General features: G+C 57.0%; 1 protein-coding gene across 1 annotated transcript in view; it reads right to left on the reverse strand.

Moving 5' to 3' along the window:
- Positions 1-18,582, reverse strand: part of ARHGEF17 (Rho guanine nucleotide exchange factor 17) — a gene marked incomplete at both ends in the record, with an annotated part of 53,227 nt that extends 34,645 nt beyond the window's left edge. Inside the window, one exon of the mRNA XM_079707880.1 lies at positions 15,388-18,582. Within this exon, the coding sequence (XP_079564006.1) occupies positions 15,388-18,582 (3,195 nt within the window). The remainder of the gene's footprint in view (positions 1-15,387) is intronic.

Consider the following 18,582-nt stretch of genomic DNA (forward strand, 5'->3'; position numbering starts at 1 on the left):
GAATCCAGCAGAGCCCCAAGCCCACAGAATCCCACCCCATATCTGCGTATCCCCTCAGCTCTGCTCCTAGGTCAGTTGCCTGGTGGGGCGGGGAGAATTTTGAGCCTCCCCTGGGAAACTCAGCTTATCCCTCCTCCCACAAGGATGACTCTCTAGGCTATTCTTGGTAATTCCATCCACTCTCTCCACCCCTGAGACCCCACCTCAGCCAGGCCAGGCCACCACCTTCCCTTCTCCTTCCAACTTGCTGTATGATTTCCCACTGATCCCCAGTGGTCAGTGGTCCAGCCCAGCTACCAGAGGCATTATCACGTTTGATTCTCACCAAAACCCTATAATAGGTGCCATCACAATTATCCCCATTTTACAGGTGCATAAACTGAGCCACAGAAAGACTAAGTACTTGCTCATGGTCACACAGCTAAGAGGAAGAGCAGGATTTGAACCTCAGCCACCTGGCTCCAGTCTGTTCTAACCATTACACCGACACAGCTAGATACAGGATCAAGTGCAAGCACTCAGGCTGACCCCGACACCCTGGGTGACCTGGCCCTTGCTGACCCACCAGTATCAAATTTCCCCACCTGTATCATACTCTGGCTGCATCGTGCTCTGGCCATAGTAGTTCCTCCAACCCATCAAACTCTCTTACACCATAGGCTTTGGCACATTGCTGGTCTCTGCCAGGTGCACCCTCCACTATCCTTATGCTCGGCAACTTCCTACTCATCCCACTTTTTTTTTTTTTTAACATCTTTATTGGAGTATGATTGCTTTACAATGGTGTGTTAGTTTCTGCTTTATAACAAAGTGAATCAGCTATATATATATACATATATCCCCATCATCCCATGTTTTTGGTGGCCAAAGAAGTGGAAGCGTAGGCTGCGTGGTGGGCCAGGTTAGTCTAGTGCCCAAGGCGGGCAAAGCCTGGCTCCTGAGGCCTTGGACTTACCAGGCTCAGAGCTCAGGCTTTCTCCTGCCAACACCTGTTCACACTTCCATTTACTCACTCTCAATTCTGGGGAAGTCTTTCTGATTCTAACCTAAATTACCTCACCCCAGAGGAGCCAGTGGGACTCCTGGACCTCTAGAGAATTTGCCTCCACCTGTCTCCCGGTGATTGAGTGAGCTGCACCGGACAGCATGCCCGCTCTGGGAGCATGCCTGGCTACTAGCTCCTACCTTTCACAAAGGGCCTGCACTTTCCCAGGCAGCAGCACTTGGTAATCAGGGTCTTCCCAACATTCTGACAGGTCATCCTCCTAGTCACGTGGGGCCCAGCCCAGCTCTAGAGGCCCCTGGTGGGGACACTGCTTGCTCATAGGAGCCCCAAGGTAGGGTGCTCCATCAGCCTGGCTCCCTCTGGAGACCTGGTCCCCAACAGAGTTTGTCCCTGCCCAGGGAGGCTGGCTGGGCTGAACTTCTTTTTTTCTTTTTCTTTTTTGGCTGAACTTCTGAGCCTGCAGAGAAACTGAAGGGAGAGGCTTATCCAGCTCTAAACCCTCCACCAGAGCCCCTCTGCCCCAAACAGGAATTCTCTGCCTGAGTCTCAGGTGGCTTCATGGAAGTACATGGTGGGGAGATGTGGTCAAGGGGGCAGACACGCTCCCCCACCTTCATTTAAATCAACGAGGTTCCAAGTTGACCTAGTTTATAGCTCAATGTCAAGATTCCTCTACAAGAAAGGGTTCTACTATTTTTAAAAGCTTGGAAATTACTGCCCTGGGATCAAATCCAGACTTTCAGTGCTGGCCTTCCAGACTCCCCAGGAACCACCCAACTTCTTCAGAACCAGGGAGCTTTCATGGTAACCCAGACGCACCAGAGCTTTTCCATCATAGGCCTCTGCCTTCCTGGTTCTTTCTGCCTGAAGGCCCTTGGCCCCATTTCTGTCTGTCAGGGCCTTGCTCGTTCTTCAAGGCTCTAGCCACTGTCCCACATTAGCCTCCCTCACCCCCCTTCTGATTCTCAGTTCTCAGATGGGGCTTCCTAGGGCAGGAACCCCTTCCTGTTTCTCCTACAGCCCATGTGCTCACTCTGCACGTACAGGCACTAGCGGATGGCAGTGGAATTGAATTTTATAGGTTACCCTGAGCTCTCCAAATGCATTACCAGGCTGATCCCAGAGTTAATTACCCAGGGTTAACTATAAAAGCTAGAGGCAGCTGTACAGTCAGTTCAGTTATTCCACCAGCGACAATGAGCACCCCGGTCCTCAGACAAATTGCCAGGCTTTCCCCCTGGAAGTGAGGTCCTGCTCCAGGCAGAAAGTAGGCTGAGGCCCTCTCCCCAGTCACCCGGTTCTGGTGTCCGCTGCCCAGCCCAGCCCCATGTTGGACACGCAGGGGTTTCAGTGCAGGGGCGAACTGCTCTGTTCACATCTCCCCAGATGGATAACTGCCACTTATATCACTTGTTGACATCTGGCCGCCCATATCTACTACCACTTCATTGTCATTAAACCTTGCTCCAGGCCAGGTATGAGGGGTTCTCAGGCTAGGTCCTCACTTTTGATTATCCACCCAGATGTCTTTGTCAGTATAGAAGTCTGCTGGGGAGTGTGTGTGTGTGTGTGTGTGCGCGGGCTTACATTTTGTGGACCTCAGGCACTGCTCTTGTTGGGGTGGATGGGAGTCTACAGTCAACTTGCCCCACAGCATGGGAATTGTTGGTTTTGCTGTGTCCCTCCTCCAGTCTGCAGGCTCTGCCAGGGCTCTCGTGCATCTCCAGCTGGAGCTCAGAGACCAACACTGGGTGTTTCTTCCTCAGCACCCACGGCCCAGGTCTGGCCACACAGAAGGTGACCTGATGACTGAGGGGAGGGGGCCACAGTGCTGCCTGACGACCAAGAATCAAACTCGCGGAACAGGGCTCAGAGCTAGGGGCCCAGAAGGAGACAGGGCAGGAGGCCGGGGATGGGGGAGGCAGTCTGGGCTGGCTGTGGGTCCGGGCCTCTCTGGGCTCTTTGTCCAAATATGGAAGGATTTTTTGTCTCCATTTGAGTCACGCCGGCCATGGCCCAAGAGATCTGCTTTCCAGATACTGCAGGCGGGACTGCGCCAGCACTGCCTGGCCTGCACCCCCGCCCCCAACCCTCCTTTTCCTGCCTGTGGCTCAGCTCAGCACCCTTCCAACCTCCTGGGCCAGAGTTTTCTCCACGGGCCGAGAGCCCAGCACCTACCTCAGCAGCTCTCCAGCACCAAGAGAAAGGTCCCTGGGCCCACAACAGGAGGAAACATTCCCTCTGCCTGCTCATCACCTACTCTCACTCCCCAAGGGCACCTATTATTCAACTGAGCCACTCAACTAATATTTACTGAGCAACTACTATGTGCTAGCTCCAGGGACTAGGACTGTGAATCCTGCGGGCTCCCCATGTCCACTCTCTCCTCCTACGTGCCCACCTTGGTGATGGCACCACCCCTCAGCCCGGCAGTCCTGAAATCCAGGAGCCTGAGTAACATTCATGGATTCTGGAACCAGACTGTCTGGACTTGGATTCCAACTCTTGGTTAGCTTTCCTAACCTGTGCAAAGTACTTCACCATGCTGTGCCTCGGGTTCCTCATCTGCGAAACAGGGAAACACTCCCTCCCCAAGGCTGGTTGTGAGGATTAAATGAGTGAACATGTGGAAAGGGCTCAGACTAGTGCCAGGCACACAGGAAGGGCTTTACAAGCTTTGCTACCATGACTGGTAACTCTCCACCCACTGCGCTACATTCACGCAGGTGCTGTGGACTTTCCATCAGCTCCCTCCCTGTTCTCTCTGCATTAGACAAGGTTCTCTCCTGCAACCCTGGAGGGAGGCCGGCCTCGGTTCCAATACCACCTCACTACTCCTGAGCTCAGTCGTCTGAGCCTGGCACCTCACCCTCTCTGGGCCTCAGTGTCTAGGTCCCACCCCCACCCTCAATTGGTACTGGCTTGGAAAGTACCCTTTGCTCATCTGCCTGGTTGCTCAGGCCTGTGAATCCCCAGGGCAGAGCCCACAAAGGGCTGGGCACGGGTGGTGGGAAGAACTCAGAGTAGCCTGGGAACTCCCCAGGGCCACTGCCCGTGTGCCAGGAACAAGAGGGCTTGGCACAGGTGGCGTCACCTGACCAGAACCAAGCACTGGGTCACAGAGTAAACTTCAGGCCACACCCGCATCTCCACACCCCAGACTTCTTGAGATCTGTCCACCTCCACAAGCAGAGAGGAGCTGAAACAGCTGCGAGTCCTGCGTAGGGGAGGCGTCCTGACACTCAGGCGAGGATGCTGAGGAGACACTGCCCTATACAGGGCCCTCTCCCTGAGGCCTGGTTCTGGCCAGGGGCCTCCGTCTGCCTCTGTAGGAGGCCGAAAAATATAGGGGGTCAGAGGAGACAAGAGACAGAAGGAGCAAGACAGGGAGGAGGACAAGGTGAACAACAGAGGAGGGAGGACAAAAGAAAGCAAGGCGCCCCCAGTGATGGAAAGTCTGCTGGGAGTAGAGGAAAGAGGTGGAGGAGGGAGGAGGCCCTCCCAGCCCAGGCCCAGGGTCCAGGTGACGAGGTAGGGCAGGCGGAGGCTCACCCTGCCCTCCTGCCCTCCTCCTCCTCCTCTTCCAGCCGCTGGGCCAGGCCAGGCCCAGGACTATTTTTAGCCGGGGCTGAATTTAGCTGTTCCCTCGGAAATTCCTCACCCGCCCCAGGCAACGCCCCCGCTGGCCTTGGGGAGAAGCCTGGAAGCTCTGGTCCAGGCAGGAGAGGAGAGGAGGGTCCGGAAGCAGCAAGAAGCTAGAAGGATACTTAGGCCTCTGAGGAGAAAACCAAAGCTCAGGAGCAGGCCCCACATCGGAATCACTCCTCTCCCTACAGCCTCTGCCCTACTCTCCTCCAGGAAGGCCTCCAAGATTGCAGGGCCACACAACAGCACTTGTCTTGGGGTCTATGGTACAAATATTATGAGGATACTTTGTCTTCAATTACAAACTACTCTGAGCACTGCTAGCAAGGCTGCCTGCCTGTCCACCTACCAGTTACTCTTCCCCCAACTCCTGAGAACCTGCAGAATCCAGAGCTCTCCTGGGCTCTGCCACATCTGGGACTCCCACTTTACAGATGTGGAAACTGAGGCCAAGTGCCTTGCCTTGGGTCATAGCCAGCCAGGCAGCATGGGCCTGCTCCTTCTCTCTCCCACATGCTCCCTACCCAGGCTGGTCCCAGAAGGGCTGGATTGGGGGTGCAGCCTGGAGCTCTGCTGTTCTCTGGTGACCCCTGACCCTACTGAGAAGCAGGGCACTTCCGCTGGAGCAGGAGGAATGGAAGTTAGACAAAAAGCATATGGGGCACAGAGGCAGCGTCCTGAGCTGGCTCAGAGGTCCCTCATTCTTCCAGAAATGCAGAGGAAAGTTCTGCCCTGAGGCAGGGGGATGACTCAGATGACCCTGCATCTTGTCCACTGCCTCACTCTCTAACTCCAATAAGAGAGGTAAGCCCTACTCCCCCTACCCCCATTTTGAATAGGGCCTCTGAGCCTAAATTTTACCTCCAAATTATCTCCCCAGGAAGTTCTTTTCTCTCCATCCCTCCATCACCTGGCTCCCCTAAGCTCAGACTTCTTCTCTCCCTGCTCCCTCCAGTCCAATCATCCCCCATGACCAGAGAATGCTTTTTCATGTGCCCACCACGCACTGCTCCTCCTCAGCTCTTCATCTTCCATGGCTCCCCACCGCCCACAGCACAAAGCCTCGGCAGTTTAACTAGGACTTGAGCCAGTTTAACCTGGCTCCTGTACACACAGCCCCTCCCTGTGTTGTCTGGTCCAACAAGAGACCTCCCTGTCCTCCTGTCCCCAGACATACATCGAGGCTTCTCTTTCCTGGCTGGCTCAGCCCAATTCTCTAAAATGCCGAGTGACCCATGTCCCCTCCCCTCTCAAGAACTCCCAGTGGCCCCTTAAACCCGGCTCTGAGGTGCACGGGCAGATTGCTGGGCCTGGTCCACTACTGCGTGGCCTTGGGCAAGACCTCTTCCCTCCCTGGGCCTTCATTTCCCCTCTGAATAATGAAGGGGTGAGGGGTGGTTAGAAGACACACTGGTTTCTCAGGGTCTTTTCGGGTGGCCCATCCTGGCATTCAAGGCCCTGCCCCTCTTCTTCCTTCTCCTGCCTCCTGGCCTGCCAAGAAGTTGGACGTCTCACCACCAAGACCCACCCCAGGGAGACAAGGAGAGACAGAGGGGGACAGTGAGGAACCGGGAGCAAGACCTCAGTGACACAGGCAGCCAAGAAAGATGGAGCCAGTAGGATTTTTGGGGGGAGGGGGGGTCCCTTCCCATCCTTCTGCCCCTTCCCTTCACATCTGCTCCTTGACCTCCAATGCCCTGTCCTGGGAAAGGACTGGATGTTTGTGCAAGGGGGCTTGGGGGAGGGGTCTCAGCAGTCCCAGGAGGCCAGGCTATGGGGCTGGCTGGCAGCCAGGACCCCAGTCCTCCCTCCCTCCTGCTCCATGCTGCTCGGGAGCAGGGCCTGCTCACCCCCTGGGAACCAATAAACAGGAAACAGACACCAACCTGGTGCTTGCTCCCTCAGCCTGGCCCCCACCATCACAGTCCCCCAACTGCCCTCCCATTGGCCCAGGACCTGCCCCGCCTCTCCCCAGCCCCAGAATCTCAGAACCAAGAAGTAATAATCTCAAATGAACGAACAAAATCAAGTTAAGAGGAAGCCTTCTGGAAAAAAACTCAGACTCCTTCATCTTGAAACCACGAGATTCTACACTCTGAACTGGCAAACTCAAAAGCACACACTTTAAAGTGGCCACAATTCTGAGAGCTTCCAGACCTGGGGTCATGGGCTGAGGGTTCCATAAATATTCTCTTTGGCCCTCACGGTGACTCCTTAGCATCCTCACTTTGCAGAGCAGGAAACTGAGGCTCAGAGCTGAGATGCAATGACTTGTCAGATACCACCCAGCTGTGAGTCAGAGTCAGGTCAGAGATGTCAGCCCTTATCAGTCTGACCCCAAAGCCCAGGGCACACAGGCCTCAGACTCCCTGCCTTAGCGGGGCTCTCAGCCCAGAATGGTAAGCAGAGGGGACTGAGACCCACTTCACAGGCTGGTTCCAATGGGTCTGGGGCTTTGACTCTGCTCTGCTCGCAGGTTGGGGCTGGTGGTAACAAAATGGGAGGGGGAGCTGGAGAGAGGAACAAGGTCAGTGGGCATTTGGTTCCACATCACTGCCCAGTCCCTCTCCCTCCGCCCACCTCCAAAGGTCCAGGCTGCTGGGCCACCAACCCTACAGATGTAGCCAGGACCCCACCAGCCCTCCTGTTCAGAGCTTTGTCCTGCTTCATGGCTGGAAAGAGATAACGAGAATCTGAACAACTTGGAATCAATTTCTCTTAGAATCCTAACATCTTAGCATCTTAGTCATGGGAGAGGAACTAACATTTCTTGAGGAAACCCTCTTGGCATTATTTCATTTAATCTTGACTCCTTGGCGGAGTACAGGGGTAACACACCCATTTTATGGATTCAGAGGGGTCCGTAAATGGCTGCCCTGGGTCCCAAAGCCAGCCTGAGAAGAGAAGGGACGCGGACCATGCTCCTTACCCTCCATGCGCCATCCTTCAGGTGCCACTTCCTGGGCAGCACCTCGGCCCCTCAGGGCATGAAGGGACCTGACAGGCCCTCTGGTCCAACCCAGCACCAGGGTCGTCGATCCCCAACATGAAGCTCCCAGCACATGGGAATAGGGAGATCCTCGCCATCTGCCCCGAGTCAGCCCAGGACAGCCCAGCAGAGATGTGATTCCCACCCCCACCCTAGATCCCCCTCTTCTCTCTTTGCCCTGGCTCTAAACTCTCCTGCCAACTGCTCTTCTTGGGAGCTGCTTTATCCCAATTTTTAGCCAGCCACCCTAGAAGCCAAGCCCATCCACATGGGACCCATTGGCTCTTCTGTCCCTCTCTCACCAGAGCAGGGCTCGGCCACCCTCTGGACCCCACCCACATCAGAGGGCTAAGACCCTTGCTGAGAACTCCTGACAAGCAGGGATGAATGATGTCCAAGCTTTCCCTGTGTGTCCCTATTGCCCATCAAGGGGCTCAACAATTGCTGAATGAATGAAAAAATGACAAATGATCAGGGAAAGAAATGAATGCAGGATAAAAGCAGTGGGCCTGCGTCCACCAGGTCTACCCTGTGCCAGCATCTACCCTGGGCTCTGGCTTCCAGGAGCCGACAGCCTGACCCCTCTGCTCACTTGTCACAGGCAGAATAATGGCCCCCAAAGACGTCCACATCCTAATACACCTGTGAGTATGCTATCCTACATGGCAAAAAGGACTTTGCAGATGTGAGTAAAGATTTTGAGATGGGAAGATTATCCTGGATGATTCAAGTGGGCCTAGAGTAATCACAAGGGTCCTTATAAAAGGGAGGCAGGAGGTTTGGTTTAGCGTGAGAGAGAGATCTGAAGATGCTATACTGCCGGCTTTGAGAATGGAGGAAGGGGCCAAGGGCCAAGAAGTGCCAGCAGCCACCAGACCTGGAAAAGGCAAGGAAACAGGTTTTTCCCTAAAACCTCCAGAAGGAATGCAGCCCTGCTAACATCTTAATTTTATCCCAGTGAAACCCATTTTTTCTGACCTCCGGCACTGTAAGGTAACGTTTGTATTAAGTCACTAAGCATTATAATTTGCTACAGCAGCAATAGGAAACGAATACACCACCTACCTGCCAGCCTAGACCCTGGTATTAGCTCGTGTGCCTCCCACCTCAGGCACCTCTGGAGACTCCCCTCTCCATCTCTCCCTGCCCAGGGAGTGTCTCAGAGCCCCGTGACTTCCCCAAGCCCCAGAGGAAGTGTTAACATCCCAGCAGCAGCAGCATCAACACTTCTGTGCACAGGCTCCAGAGTGAGCCCCGCAGCTCACAAGTGTGGGGAGAGGCCCCCCTCTATGTGTGTGGAGGGGTGCAGAGCAGCAGCTGGTCGTAGGGAAAAGGGCCCTGGGGGCCAGGACTGGGTGAGTCCCAGCCCCGGGTGAGTCCCAGCCCCACTCTGAGCCTCAGTCTCCTCAGTGGCCTAAGGGGGCTGTGAGCCCCCCACCGGCATTTCAGTCTACAAGTTGGGATCCTACTAAGGACAGCTGTTGCCTCTCCCAGCAGGAGAGGAGGTTTTTCCTGGTGCCCAAGAACATGGAGGAATCCATGGCTCTGAGAGGGGAAGGGTCTTACTTAAGGCCACACAGCAGGAAAATGGAGAGGCTAAGGCTGGAACCTACGTCTCCTGACCCCTAGTGCAGACCTCCATGTGTCATACCAAGTCATCCCTTGTGAGCCCCACAGCTACTGGAGGGGCTCAAATATCCTGGCTGGGGCCCTAGGCCCCTGCATGTCATGGGCTGGGGCCCACTCACAGCTCAGAGCGTGGCAGCCTGGCAGTCTTCCTCTGCCTCTGTCCACCCCTGGAATGCCTCAGAGGCCTGGGGGTGGGTAATGGCGGGGGGGTTGCATGAAGGATCAACTCCCATGGGGGGGGCATGTCTCTAATAAGCTCCTGCTTCCCAAGGGACCCAGGGCCCCCATTTCAGGGCCTGCCAGTAAGGCGCCAGGCTGCCTGGGCACATTTCCCAATAAGTACGCCAGAGCTGTGAGCCTTTCTGGGAAACATAGGCTCCCCCTTCCCCCGCCCTACTACCAGCATCCCTGCCAACTCTGCTCAGTGGGAACTCTGCGGGGACAATGTATGGCCTAGGAGTCAGGACACCTTGGGCCAAATTCCATACTTGAGACATAGGGCCTTGGGTAAGCCTCTGTCCGCTCTGGGCCTGCTTCATCCATATACTGGGATGCCCACCTAGCTAGAGGACCAGATGGGAGGGACAGGGCTGTCTTTGGGTGGTGTGAGCTCCCTGTCTCAGGTACCATGCAAGCTGGAGCTGACAGGTGTCACAGTGGCTGTGGAGGAGACACCAGTGGGATAAGGCACTGTCACTTGCCTCACTGGGGCCCTGGGAACCTCCATCCTCCTAGCCTTTGAGTCACACCAACAGAGGTCTGCAGGGGGCAGCTAGTGCAGCGTAAAGCTCCAGTCTACCCTGGGGGTTTTGTCAATCTCCCCTCCTCACTCTGAGTGACCCATCACACACTGCCTGGGCATAGGAGCTGTAGTAGCTCTTTGTTCACCTTGAATGCTGGAGTCCAGGCCCTCACAAAGCCCTCTGGGCTGCAGCAGAAACCCACCACCCTACTGCCTCTGCCCCAGCCCAAGCCACCATCATCTCTTGTCCAGATTATTCCAGTGGCCTCCTGATCAGCCTCCCTGATCCACCCCCCCACGGCCTCTGCAATCTACCCCCACAGCGTAGCCAGAGCAGACTTGTGAAAGCCTAAGTCAGATTAGGTCACTGCTCTACTCAGAACCTTCCAACAGTGCGTGCCCCAACTCACCTCAAGTAAACACGGAAGACCTCCTATTGGTCTATGAAATCTACCTCATCTGGCCCCAACCCATTTCCACCCTCCCTTAATTCTGACCTCATCGCCTACTTAACTTCATCCACACAGTCCTCTTGACTTCTACCTCAAGGCCTTTGCACTTGCTGTTCCTCTCTTCACCTCACAGATAGCCACCTGTTTTGCTCCCTCCAGGTCTCTGGTCGAATCTCACCTCCTCAGAGAGGCTTTCTCAGATCTCTTAATCTAATAGAGTACCCCCTCCCTGTCATTCTCTAGTCCCTTGTCCTGGTTTCTTTTGTTCCCCAGCCCCCATCTCTCCCTGTAGCACAATGTAGCCATTTACAGATAGATCCCCTCCCTAGTCTGGAAGCTCCATGAGGTCAGGCCTTTGTTTTGCTTGCTGTTGTATCCCAGGGCCTTGGGGAGTGCCTGAGTGTCTAGGGGTTCAGTAAATATTTGCTAAATGGATGAATGCATTGCCTTATCCAGGCTCACCCAAGTCTCTGAAACAAACTCCTAGGGCACACAACTTAACATATTCTTTCCCACCTACCAGCCTCTGGCCAAGCTGTGCCCTCCTCCTAGAACCCCTCCCTCTCTTCTCTGGATATTCAAATTCTCCCAGTTTTCAAAGCCAAGCTCCAGACAGAGGCTCCTTCAGGAAGCCTCTCCTGCCAGCCCCCAGGCCACTCCCTCAACATCCTAGAGCCCCTTCCAGGCTGCTACTAGATCCTGAATTCTCTCAGTGCTTCGGCTCCCCAGGCAGCCTGGGGATGCCTCCACCCCACTGTGGGGCAGCATGTGCAGCCTGAAAGATCACAGATGGGCGGGAAGGAAGCAGGAGGGGCAAATTCCTACACTGGGAGCCTCCCAGCCTCCCAAACCCAGCTGGTCCTGGAAATGTGGGGCTGGAAAACGTCAGACTCAACTCTGGCCCATCCCCCAACTCTGCCCTGTGGTGAGGGGAGGACGACCCATTCCTGGCCGCAATCCCCCAGTAGCCCAGGGCGCTTAGGAAGGAGTGGGTGGGGGCAGGGAATAAACAGAGGAAAGGGGCAGCCCTGTGCCTGTCCTCCCCCTCCCGCCCTCCTCCTGCTGCGTGACAAGACATTTAATTATAGATATTTGGTACCACTCAGAATTCCAAATGTCCTAATCGCCTCCTCTCCCCAGTTTCCATGGAAAAATCAGAGCAAAGAGCCACGGAGGGAAAGGAGAGAATCCCCACCCCTGTGGGTTCCCTGCCAAGGAGACACAGTGAAGAAAGGTGACAAAGAGCTGCAGCCTGGCACTCCTCTGCAAGGCAGGGAGCTGGCTGGGCAAGCTGGGGATGGGAGCCATGTCTGCTGGGGGCAGGGGGCGGGGGCAAGTTCAGGGTGGTGCATGGACCTCGCTGTGCCCTGCCATACAATGGGACCTTAAAGTCGGCATTCTCCTTTCTGAGTCTTGAAGTTCTTCCCACCGCAAACATGGGCTCCAGTGAATGAAATAACTACCGTGAAAGTGTTCAGACAGGGGTGTGCAGGTGATGCGCCCAATGCCCCCTGACCCTGCCCCATTACTCAGACGGTAGGCCAATTCCACCAAGAAACAGGGACCCTTTGGGCCTCTTCGTCTCTAAGACAATGACATTCTAGGATTCAGTGGGAATCTGAGTCTGCAGTTCTAAGAATTCAGCCTTGTGAGATTCTCACAGCTTTCATTTTTGAAGAATGAAACATTCGGAGTGTCTGGCATACAGTAAGCACTTAATAAATGTTAGCCACTCTTACGGCTATTTCAATATGCTAAAGTTCTCCGAGTCCATCCATCTGATTCGGAGACATAAGTCACTTCCTATTTCTGGACTAGAGTTGTCACTTCTGTCACACGGGTATCAGGTACCTGAGGGCAGAAGGTTAGATCATGAGACTTGGGATGAAGAGTCGCTGATCATCTAGGCCACCGTGGGCCTAAGTGGAAGTGACAAGGGCTGTGGGAGGGAGCAGGGCCAGGAGGCTCCACAGCTGGGCCTCCTCCCCCTAGCACATCCGTTCATGGAAAGCGAACATGAGTTACCCTCATTCCCTGGGCTCCTAGGTTCTTACAGCTGATGCAGAGAGCTGCCTTTCTCTCCCTTCCGGCCACACCGACTCCTCCTGTTTCCTTGACCACGCTGCAGGCCGAGTCTCTACTACAGAGCTTCAATGACCAGGCAAAGACCACCCACTGTACAGATGGGAAAACCGAGGCCCAAGATGACTCTGTCCAGGTCTCAGGGCAAGTCAGAGGCTAAGCCAGGTCTGGAACCAGGCTTCCTGCTCCCAACAGAGAGGCAGCACCACACAGAGGGCAAATACAGATTTTGGGGTGGGAGAGACCTGACTTTGAGGGACTTCCTGCAGCCCAGGGGTGGGTCAGGGACCCCCTCTGTCCCCGGGGCCTTTCCTGCCAGCCCCCTGGCTGGGCTCACACTGGTTTCTGCCTCATCAGCAAAGCATGACAGACTCTTCCCTTCTTATTCTGGAGCCCACACCACACCATCTCCACCCACAGGCCAGGGAGCGTGACTGGAGCCCTGGGCCTGAAACAAGGGAACATTGTCTCCTCCATGAAGGCCAGAAGGAGGACTGGACAGCTGCTCCCCATCCTCCTGGAGCCAGAAAGAAAGGGACAGCAGGAGGGATTCAGGCTAGCAGAAGGAAGAACTTCCAGGCTTTATGAGTGGGTGGGGAATTAGGGGATGGTGAATCTCTTCTGAACTGACTGAAGTCCACCAGGTTATACTGAGGCCCAGAATGCCCAGCCCTGTGCTCAGAAATCAGTAGGGGGCAGGGAGGAGGGGCCAAGGCTGCTCACTGAGAAGCAGCTGAGGCAGTGGACCCTGTTTTTTTCCCTCTCCTGCCCCCAGGGAGGACATGATCACACCACCCGCTCACAGTACACAAGCCTGCCAGGCAGAGACCATTAACCCCATTTTACAGAAGGGGAAGGTGAGGCATAAAGCAGGGATGTGACTGATCTTCCTAGGCCACACAAGGATCTGGAGCCAGGGCTCAAACCCTGTTCTTCCAATGACAGACTCACCAGTTCTCTCCCCTAAGGGGTAAGAGGGGATAGCGAGCTGGGCCTGGAGAGACAGGAGGACTGGAGTGAGCAAAGGCTTGGAGGCTGGAGAGAGCCTCCATTGAGGGCAGGGAGAAACCTGTGTTATGGGCAGGTATGTCCCACCTCACACCCCCTAGGGGCAGCCGGGGTGGGGGGCTGAGATCCCTGTCCCACGTGATCCACGGGGAGACAATGTGATGAGAGTAGACTAGGAGCCAATTCTGCAAGAACTCCCACCTCCTCTCTGGGTCTCAATGCCTCTTCTTAGGAACAGTCCCCCTCCCCCCAGTCTCCCCGAGTCCCTTGGTTCACCCCTGCTCTCTCCCAGAGGAGATAATTATAAGGGAAAAGCACCTGGGGATGGGGTCCCTGGCAGGTGCTGCCCCTACTGTCACCCTCCCCCACCCCCACATTCCAAAGACATCTGGCACTGGAGTTAGGGGCACTTGAGCCGCCCTACCAGGCTCTCAGAAAGAAGGACAGGTCCAAAATGTCCCCTCTCCCCACTCCCTGCCTACTGACTCTGCAGCCTCTGTGAGAGAGAGACACCAGAGCCAGGACCGGGGAACTAGAGACAGCAGAGAGAAACAAAGAGAGAGAGAGTTTAGAGGGGCCGTGAGAGCACTGAGAACCGGCAGTTACCAAAGTAGTCCAGGGTTTAGGGTTTCCAGGCTCCTCACTCTGGCAGGGAACACAGTGGGAGCACAGGCCATGGCTGAAATAACCCCAGGCCATCTCCACTCTAAGCCCAAAGTCCAGAGCCTCAAATCCAGCTTCCAGCTGGGATGCCACGGCACCACACTGCCGAGAACCCATCTGAACCCACAGCCCAAACTCCAGGGACAGCTGAAGACAGAAGGAAGAAGTGGAGGCCGAGAGCCTCTCCCCGAGAGCGAGTCCCCCGGGGCCTGGGGTCTGACAGGGGAAGGAGGAAGCATCTCAGAGTCACCAGGAAGGGGGTGGGGTGGGGAGAAGATGCAAGCCGGCAGGATGGGGGACCAGAGAGGCAGCCCTGCCTGTGGGGGCCAGAACCACTCCCAACCTCTCTCAAGGCCCCTCTCTGCTGAACTTCAGCAGCTCCTCCCTGACCCTGCCCTCCCTTAGAGGTACCCATTCTAACTGGAGGAGGCTTTAGCAGATTTCAGGCCCAAAGAGTGTCCCAATTCTAACCCATGGACTCCCCACAAATCTGTGCAGCACAGCTGGAAGGAGATATAGGCACCACCTTGTCCACAACCCCTCTGATTTTACAGATGGGGAGGTTGAGTCACAGAATAGCCAGGGCTGCCAATGTACTTTATGGAGCCCACTCCACTACTCCATAAAGTAATGCCTTGTACCTCTCCAATTCTCCCAGGCCCAGGTTCAGACCCAGATTTTGATCTGACACAGGAAAGCCACATGAATAATGGCAAACCCATGTCAACTGTGGGCCCCTGAGCCAAACATCCTACAAGGGGTTTGGCCAATAAGGCAGCAAGGCTCTTGAGAAAGTTCCATCACCCTCACGTCTCCTTATGTATTGATAACAAAAAATCAGATAGGAATCTTTAAAACCAGTCCCTGAAAAACATCTAAAGGACCTGATTAGAACCCTTTGTAATTATCACCCAGAATACCTTAGAGCAGATAAGAACCTCTGACATTAGTACCAGCAAAGCCTGAAGCCTCTGGGGCCTGAGAAGACAGGAGCCTTGTGTCATTAACACTCTTAAAACTGCCTGGGCACTTCCAGAACCAGAGAATCTCCCTCAGACCTGGGCACCTGCCCAATGAGCACACTCAAGAGACTCCTGCATAAGTCATTGTCCCTGGCCCTCCTTCGGCCCCCCCCCAAAGGCCCCCCCCCAAAGGCCCCCCACAGACTCACCACTTGTGGCTTGCTGCAACACTTGCTGGCTGGAGCAGGCTCATCTGGAGCCCGGACTGTCTCAGGGGGCTTGGCCTCGGCAGAGGGCGGTGCAATCGGAGTCAAGCAGGGCATATCCACTGGCACTGGGGCAGGGACCTCACTGGAGTGGAGGGTCAGCACGTACTGCTTAGTGACGTCCTCAAGACATGGTGCCTGCAACGTGGGGTGGGCTTGGGCAGGGAAGCCCATGGGCTCTGGTACAGCCACAGGGGGCCCAGTGGAAGTCGGTGGCTCAGGCATCATGATAGGCGTGAAGGTGGAGGGCACACTGGCATGACGAACGTGTTTGGAGGAGGGTCGGGCCCGAGACAGGCTGCCAGCCTGGTCCTGATTGCCCTCCTCTCTTGGTAGCTCCTGATGACTGCTCCGAGCTGGGCGCTTCTTGGAACCACGGCGGATGAGCCGTGGGGACAGAACATCAGCCAGTTTTGGGTCAAGGTGGAAGTCACGGTGGGCAGTGGAGGAAGCAGGCGGGGCCTCAGGTAGGGCCCTCTCAGACTGTGCCCGGCCCCTGGTAGGACTGGGCTCTTCTGGTTCTGCCCGCCGCTCTGTGAGGATGGGCTCACTGCTGGACGGAGGCAGCATGGGCTCGACCTCTCTGATGGGCTCCCCTCCAGGGCCCTCGAATCCAGGCCCAGCCAGCTCCCCACGGCGGCTGGGGTCACTCAGAGATTTCTTCTTGGGGGCTTTGCCAGCAACCCTGTCATCCACCACACGCCCTAAGGCACCAGGGCCCTGAACAATGCTCTGAATAACCTCTTGGTATCCCTTGCTCTCTTCACTGCCCACAGACCAGTCACTGTGGCCGCTGGTCAAGCCCTCGTCCACAGCTGGGGCTGCCGGAAGCCCTGTCTTGGGGCTCAGCGAGCCCAGGAGGTTGCTATCCACGGAGAACCCAGAGGGCTCCTCAGAGGTGGCAGCCCGGTGGCGCTGTGGAATTGGGTCACTCAGAGATCGGTAGGCCTCACCTGCCTCCCCATTGCTCAGTTCAGTCCCACCAGGGCCTGAAGGTGGGACTTTGCGTCTCCGGCGGAGGGCACCTGGTGTGGGAGGGGTATCAGAGGACACCAGGGCCCACCCTCCCAGACTGTCTTCAGCCCCAGGGCCATGGTGGTTGGTCTGGGCTGAGGATGAGGAAAGGGGTCGCCACACCCCTGCGGTATCCAGGCTGCAAAATGCTGCAACAGGAGGCTCAGGGTCTGCCCCAATGCCCTCATCTGTCAGACTAGACTCAGGGCCGGAGAGCTCTTCCTGGGACCGCTGCCCTCGGATCACGTCTCCTGCCCAGTCAGGACTTCCAGGGAGGACATCACTTCCATCATCCTCCTGGGCACCCATGCGCTGAATCTTCTCAAAAACCTGACGGGCCTCTTGAACATACTGATCCTGGACGACGAGGGGCAGTGGGTCCTCCTCGGCACCTGGGCCTGCCAGCAGGAGTTCAGACGAGCTGGGCTTCAGGGTACTGGTGCAGAGTAGGCGGCGGGCCATGGGCTTCTCAGAGCAGGTAAATGACTTTGCCCTTCGAAGGGTGGCCGTCAACTCCTTCAGTGTGGGGCGGGTGCCAGCTGATGCTGGGGCTGGGGAGGGCATGGGCTCAAGTTGCCCCACAGAGCCACCTGCTGATGGTGAATCTCTGCCATCTAAAGGGCCGGTCCCAAGGTCCTCATGTCGCCCACCAGGCTTTCGGACTCTCAGCTCTGAAAGGTCTGAACGCAGGAAACTGAGTAGTGTCAGGGTCTCTGAGGCAATATCTGGATTCGACAAGGACTTCCGTTGCCGGCTCTTGTCCAGCTCCAATCCTCCATCCCTCAACGCTCTCGTGGTGCCCACAGGTCCCTTGGTGCGGGTTCGAGCCTGGGGCCTTAGAAGCCCTTCCCCAGCTCCAAAGCTAGGGGAGCGATACACGCCCCAGCTCCCAGAGCCCCGGCTAGCCCACAGGTCCTCATCTTTGAGAGTCTCTGTGCTGGAATAACGGCTGCTACCACGGGAGCCTGCTGGGCTGGCCAGGTACGTGGGAAAGCTCACCTTGGCCACGCGGAAAGTTCCCCCCCCAGTGTCTGACAAGGGCCGAAGTCCTTCTTGGGGACCTGGTCCACAAGGAGGAGAGCCAGCACCCCACTCCTGGGGTCCTTCCTCGGTAGGGACTCTTGGAGATGTTGGGGGATCGGGGCTCCTGGCTCCCCTGGCCGAGTCCATGCTGCCCAGATTTAACCCATAACTGTCCGGCCTACAGTCCTTATCCAAGAGGGAGCTTCTAGGCCTGGCCCCCGGCCTTCCTCCCCAGCAGTGGCCGCCCTCACCGTCTTGGTCCTCGTCACTACCTGAGGAGTGGCCGCCGTGGTAGGCCGGACCCTGCGCCCCGGGCTGCGGCGGCAGCGGGCCCTCCTCTTCCTCCTCGCTGGAGCTGGCAGTCCGACTGCTGCTGACAGGATAGGAGGAAACGATGGAGGAGGAGGAGGAGCGGGAGGCCCGGGCCCAGGCCTGCGGTTGGGAGAAGCTATGCCAAGAATGTAAACCATCCGCCGGACGCTGCGCTCGCTCCTGTTGCTGCTGCCGCCGCCTCCTCCCCTCGGTCCCTGGGCCCGGCAGCGGCCGCGCCGAACGCAGGCCCGCCAGGGGGAAGCACGTCCGAGGAGGTGGCGTCGGTGGCTGCCGGGGTTCCCGGGTCGTGGGCTCCCACGCGGCACCGTCGGGGCTGGGCGTCCCCAAAGCCTCAGAGTCGGCACTGGGCCGCCTGGATCCAGGGCCACCGAAGAGCTTGCGCATCTCGGTGACGCTGGGCCAGGCCCCGCGCGCGGCTCCCTCCGCCGCTTCTTCCGCGGCCCCGGGGGAAACGCCCCCGTCTCGGGCCCCAGTGGCGTTGTCGTCCAGATGCTGCGCGTCGAAGCGCCGGGAGAGCTGGCGCACCGACGGCGAGAGGCTACGGAGCGGGCGCGGCTGCGCGGGGGCGGCCGGGGGCCCAGACGCCAGCTTGGACACGCGCCGGGAGGGCTGGCCCGCGACGTCCGAGACCGGCCGGCACGAGGCGCGGCGCCGCAGCCCAGAGGCGTCCGTTGCCTCCTCCCTCGGCCCTGGCCCGCCGCTCCAGCGCTCCAGCAGCTTGAACGAGACGCTGCGATAAAGCTGGGGCCGGGGCACCCCGTCCGCCAT

This window comes from Hyperoodon ampullatus (assembly GCF_949752795.1).
Source record: "Hyperoodon ampullatus genome assembly, chromosome: 7".
In the NCBI taxonomy this organism is placed as follows: domain Eukaryota; kingdom Metazoa; phylum Chordata; class Mammalia; order Artiodactyla; family Ziphiidae; genus Hyperoodon; species Hyperoodon ampullatus.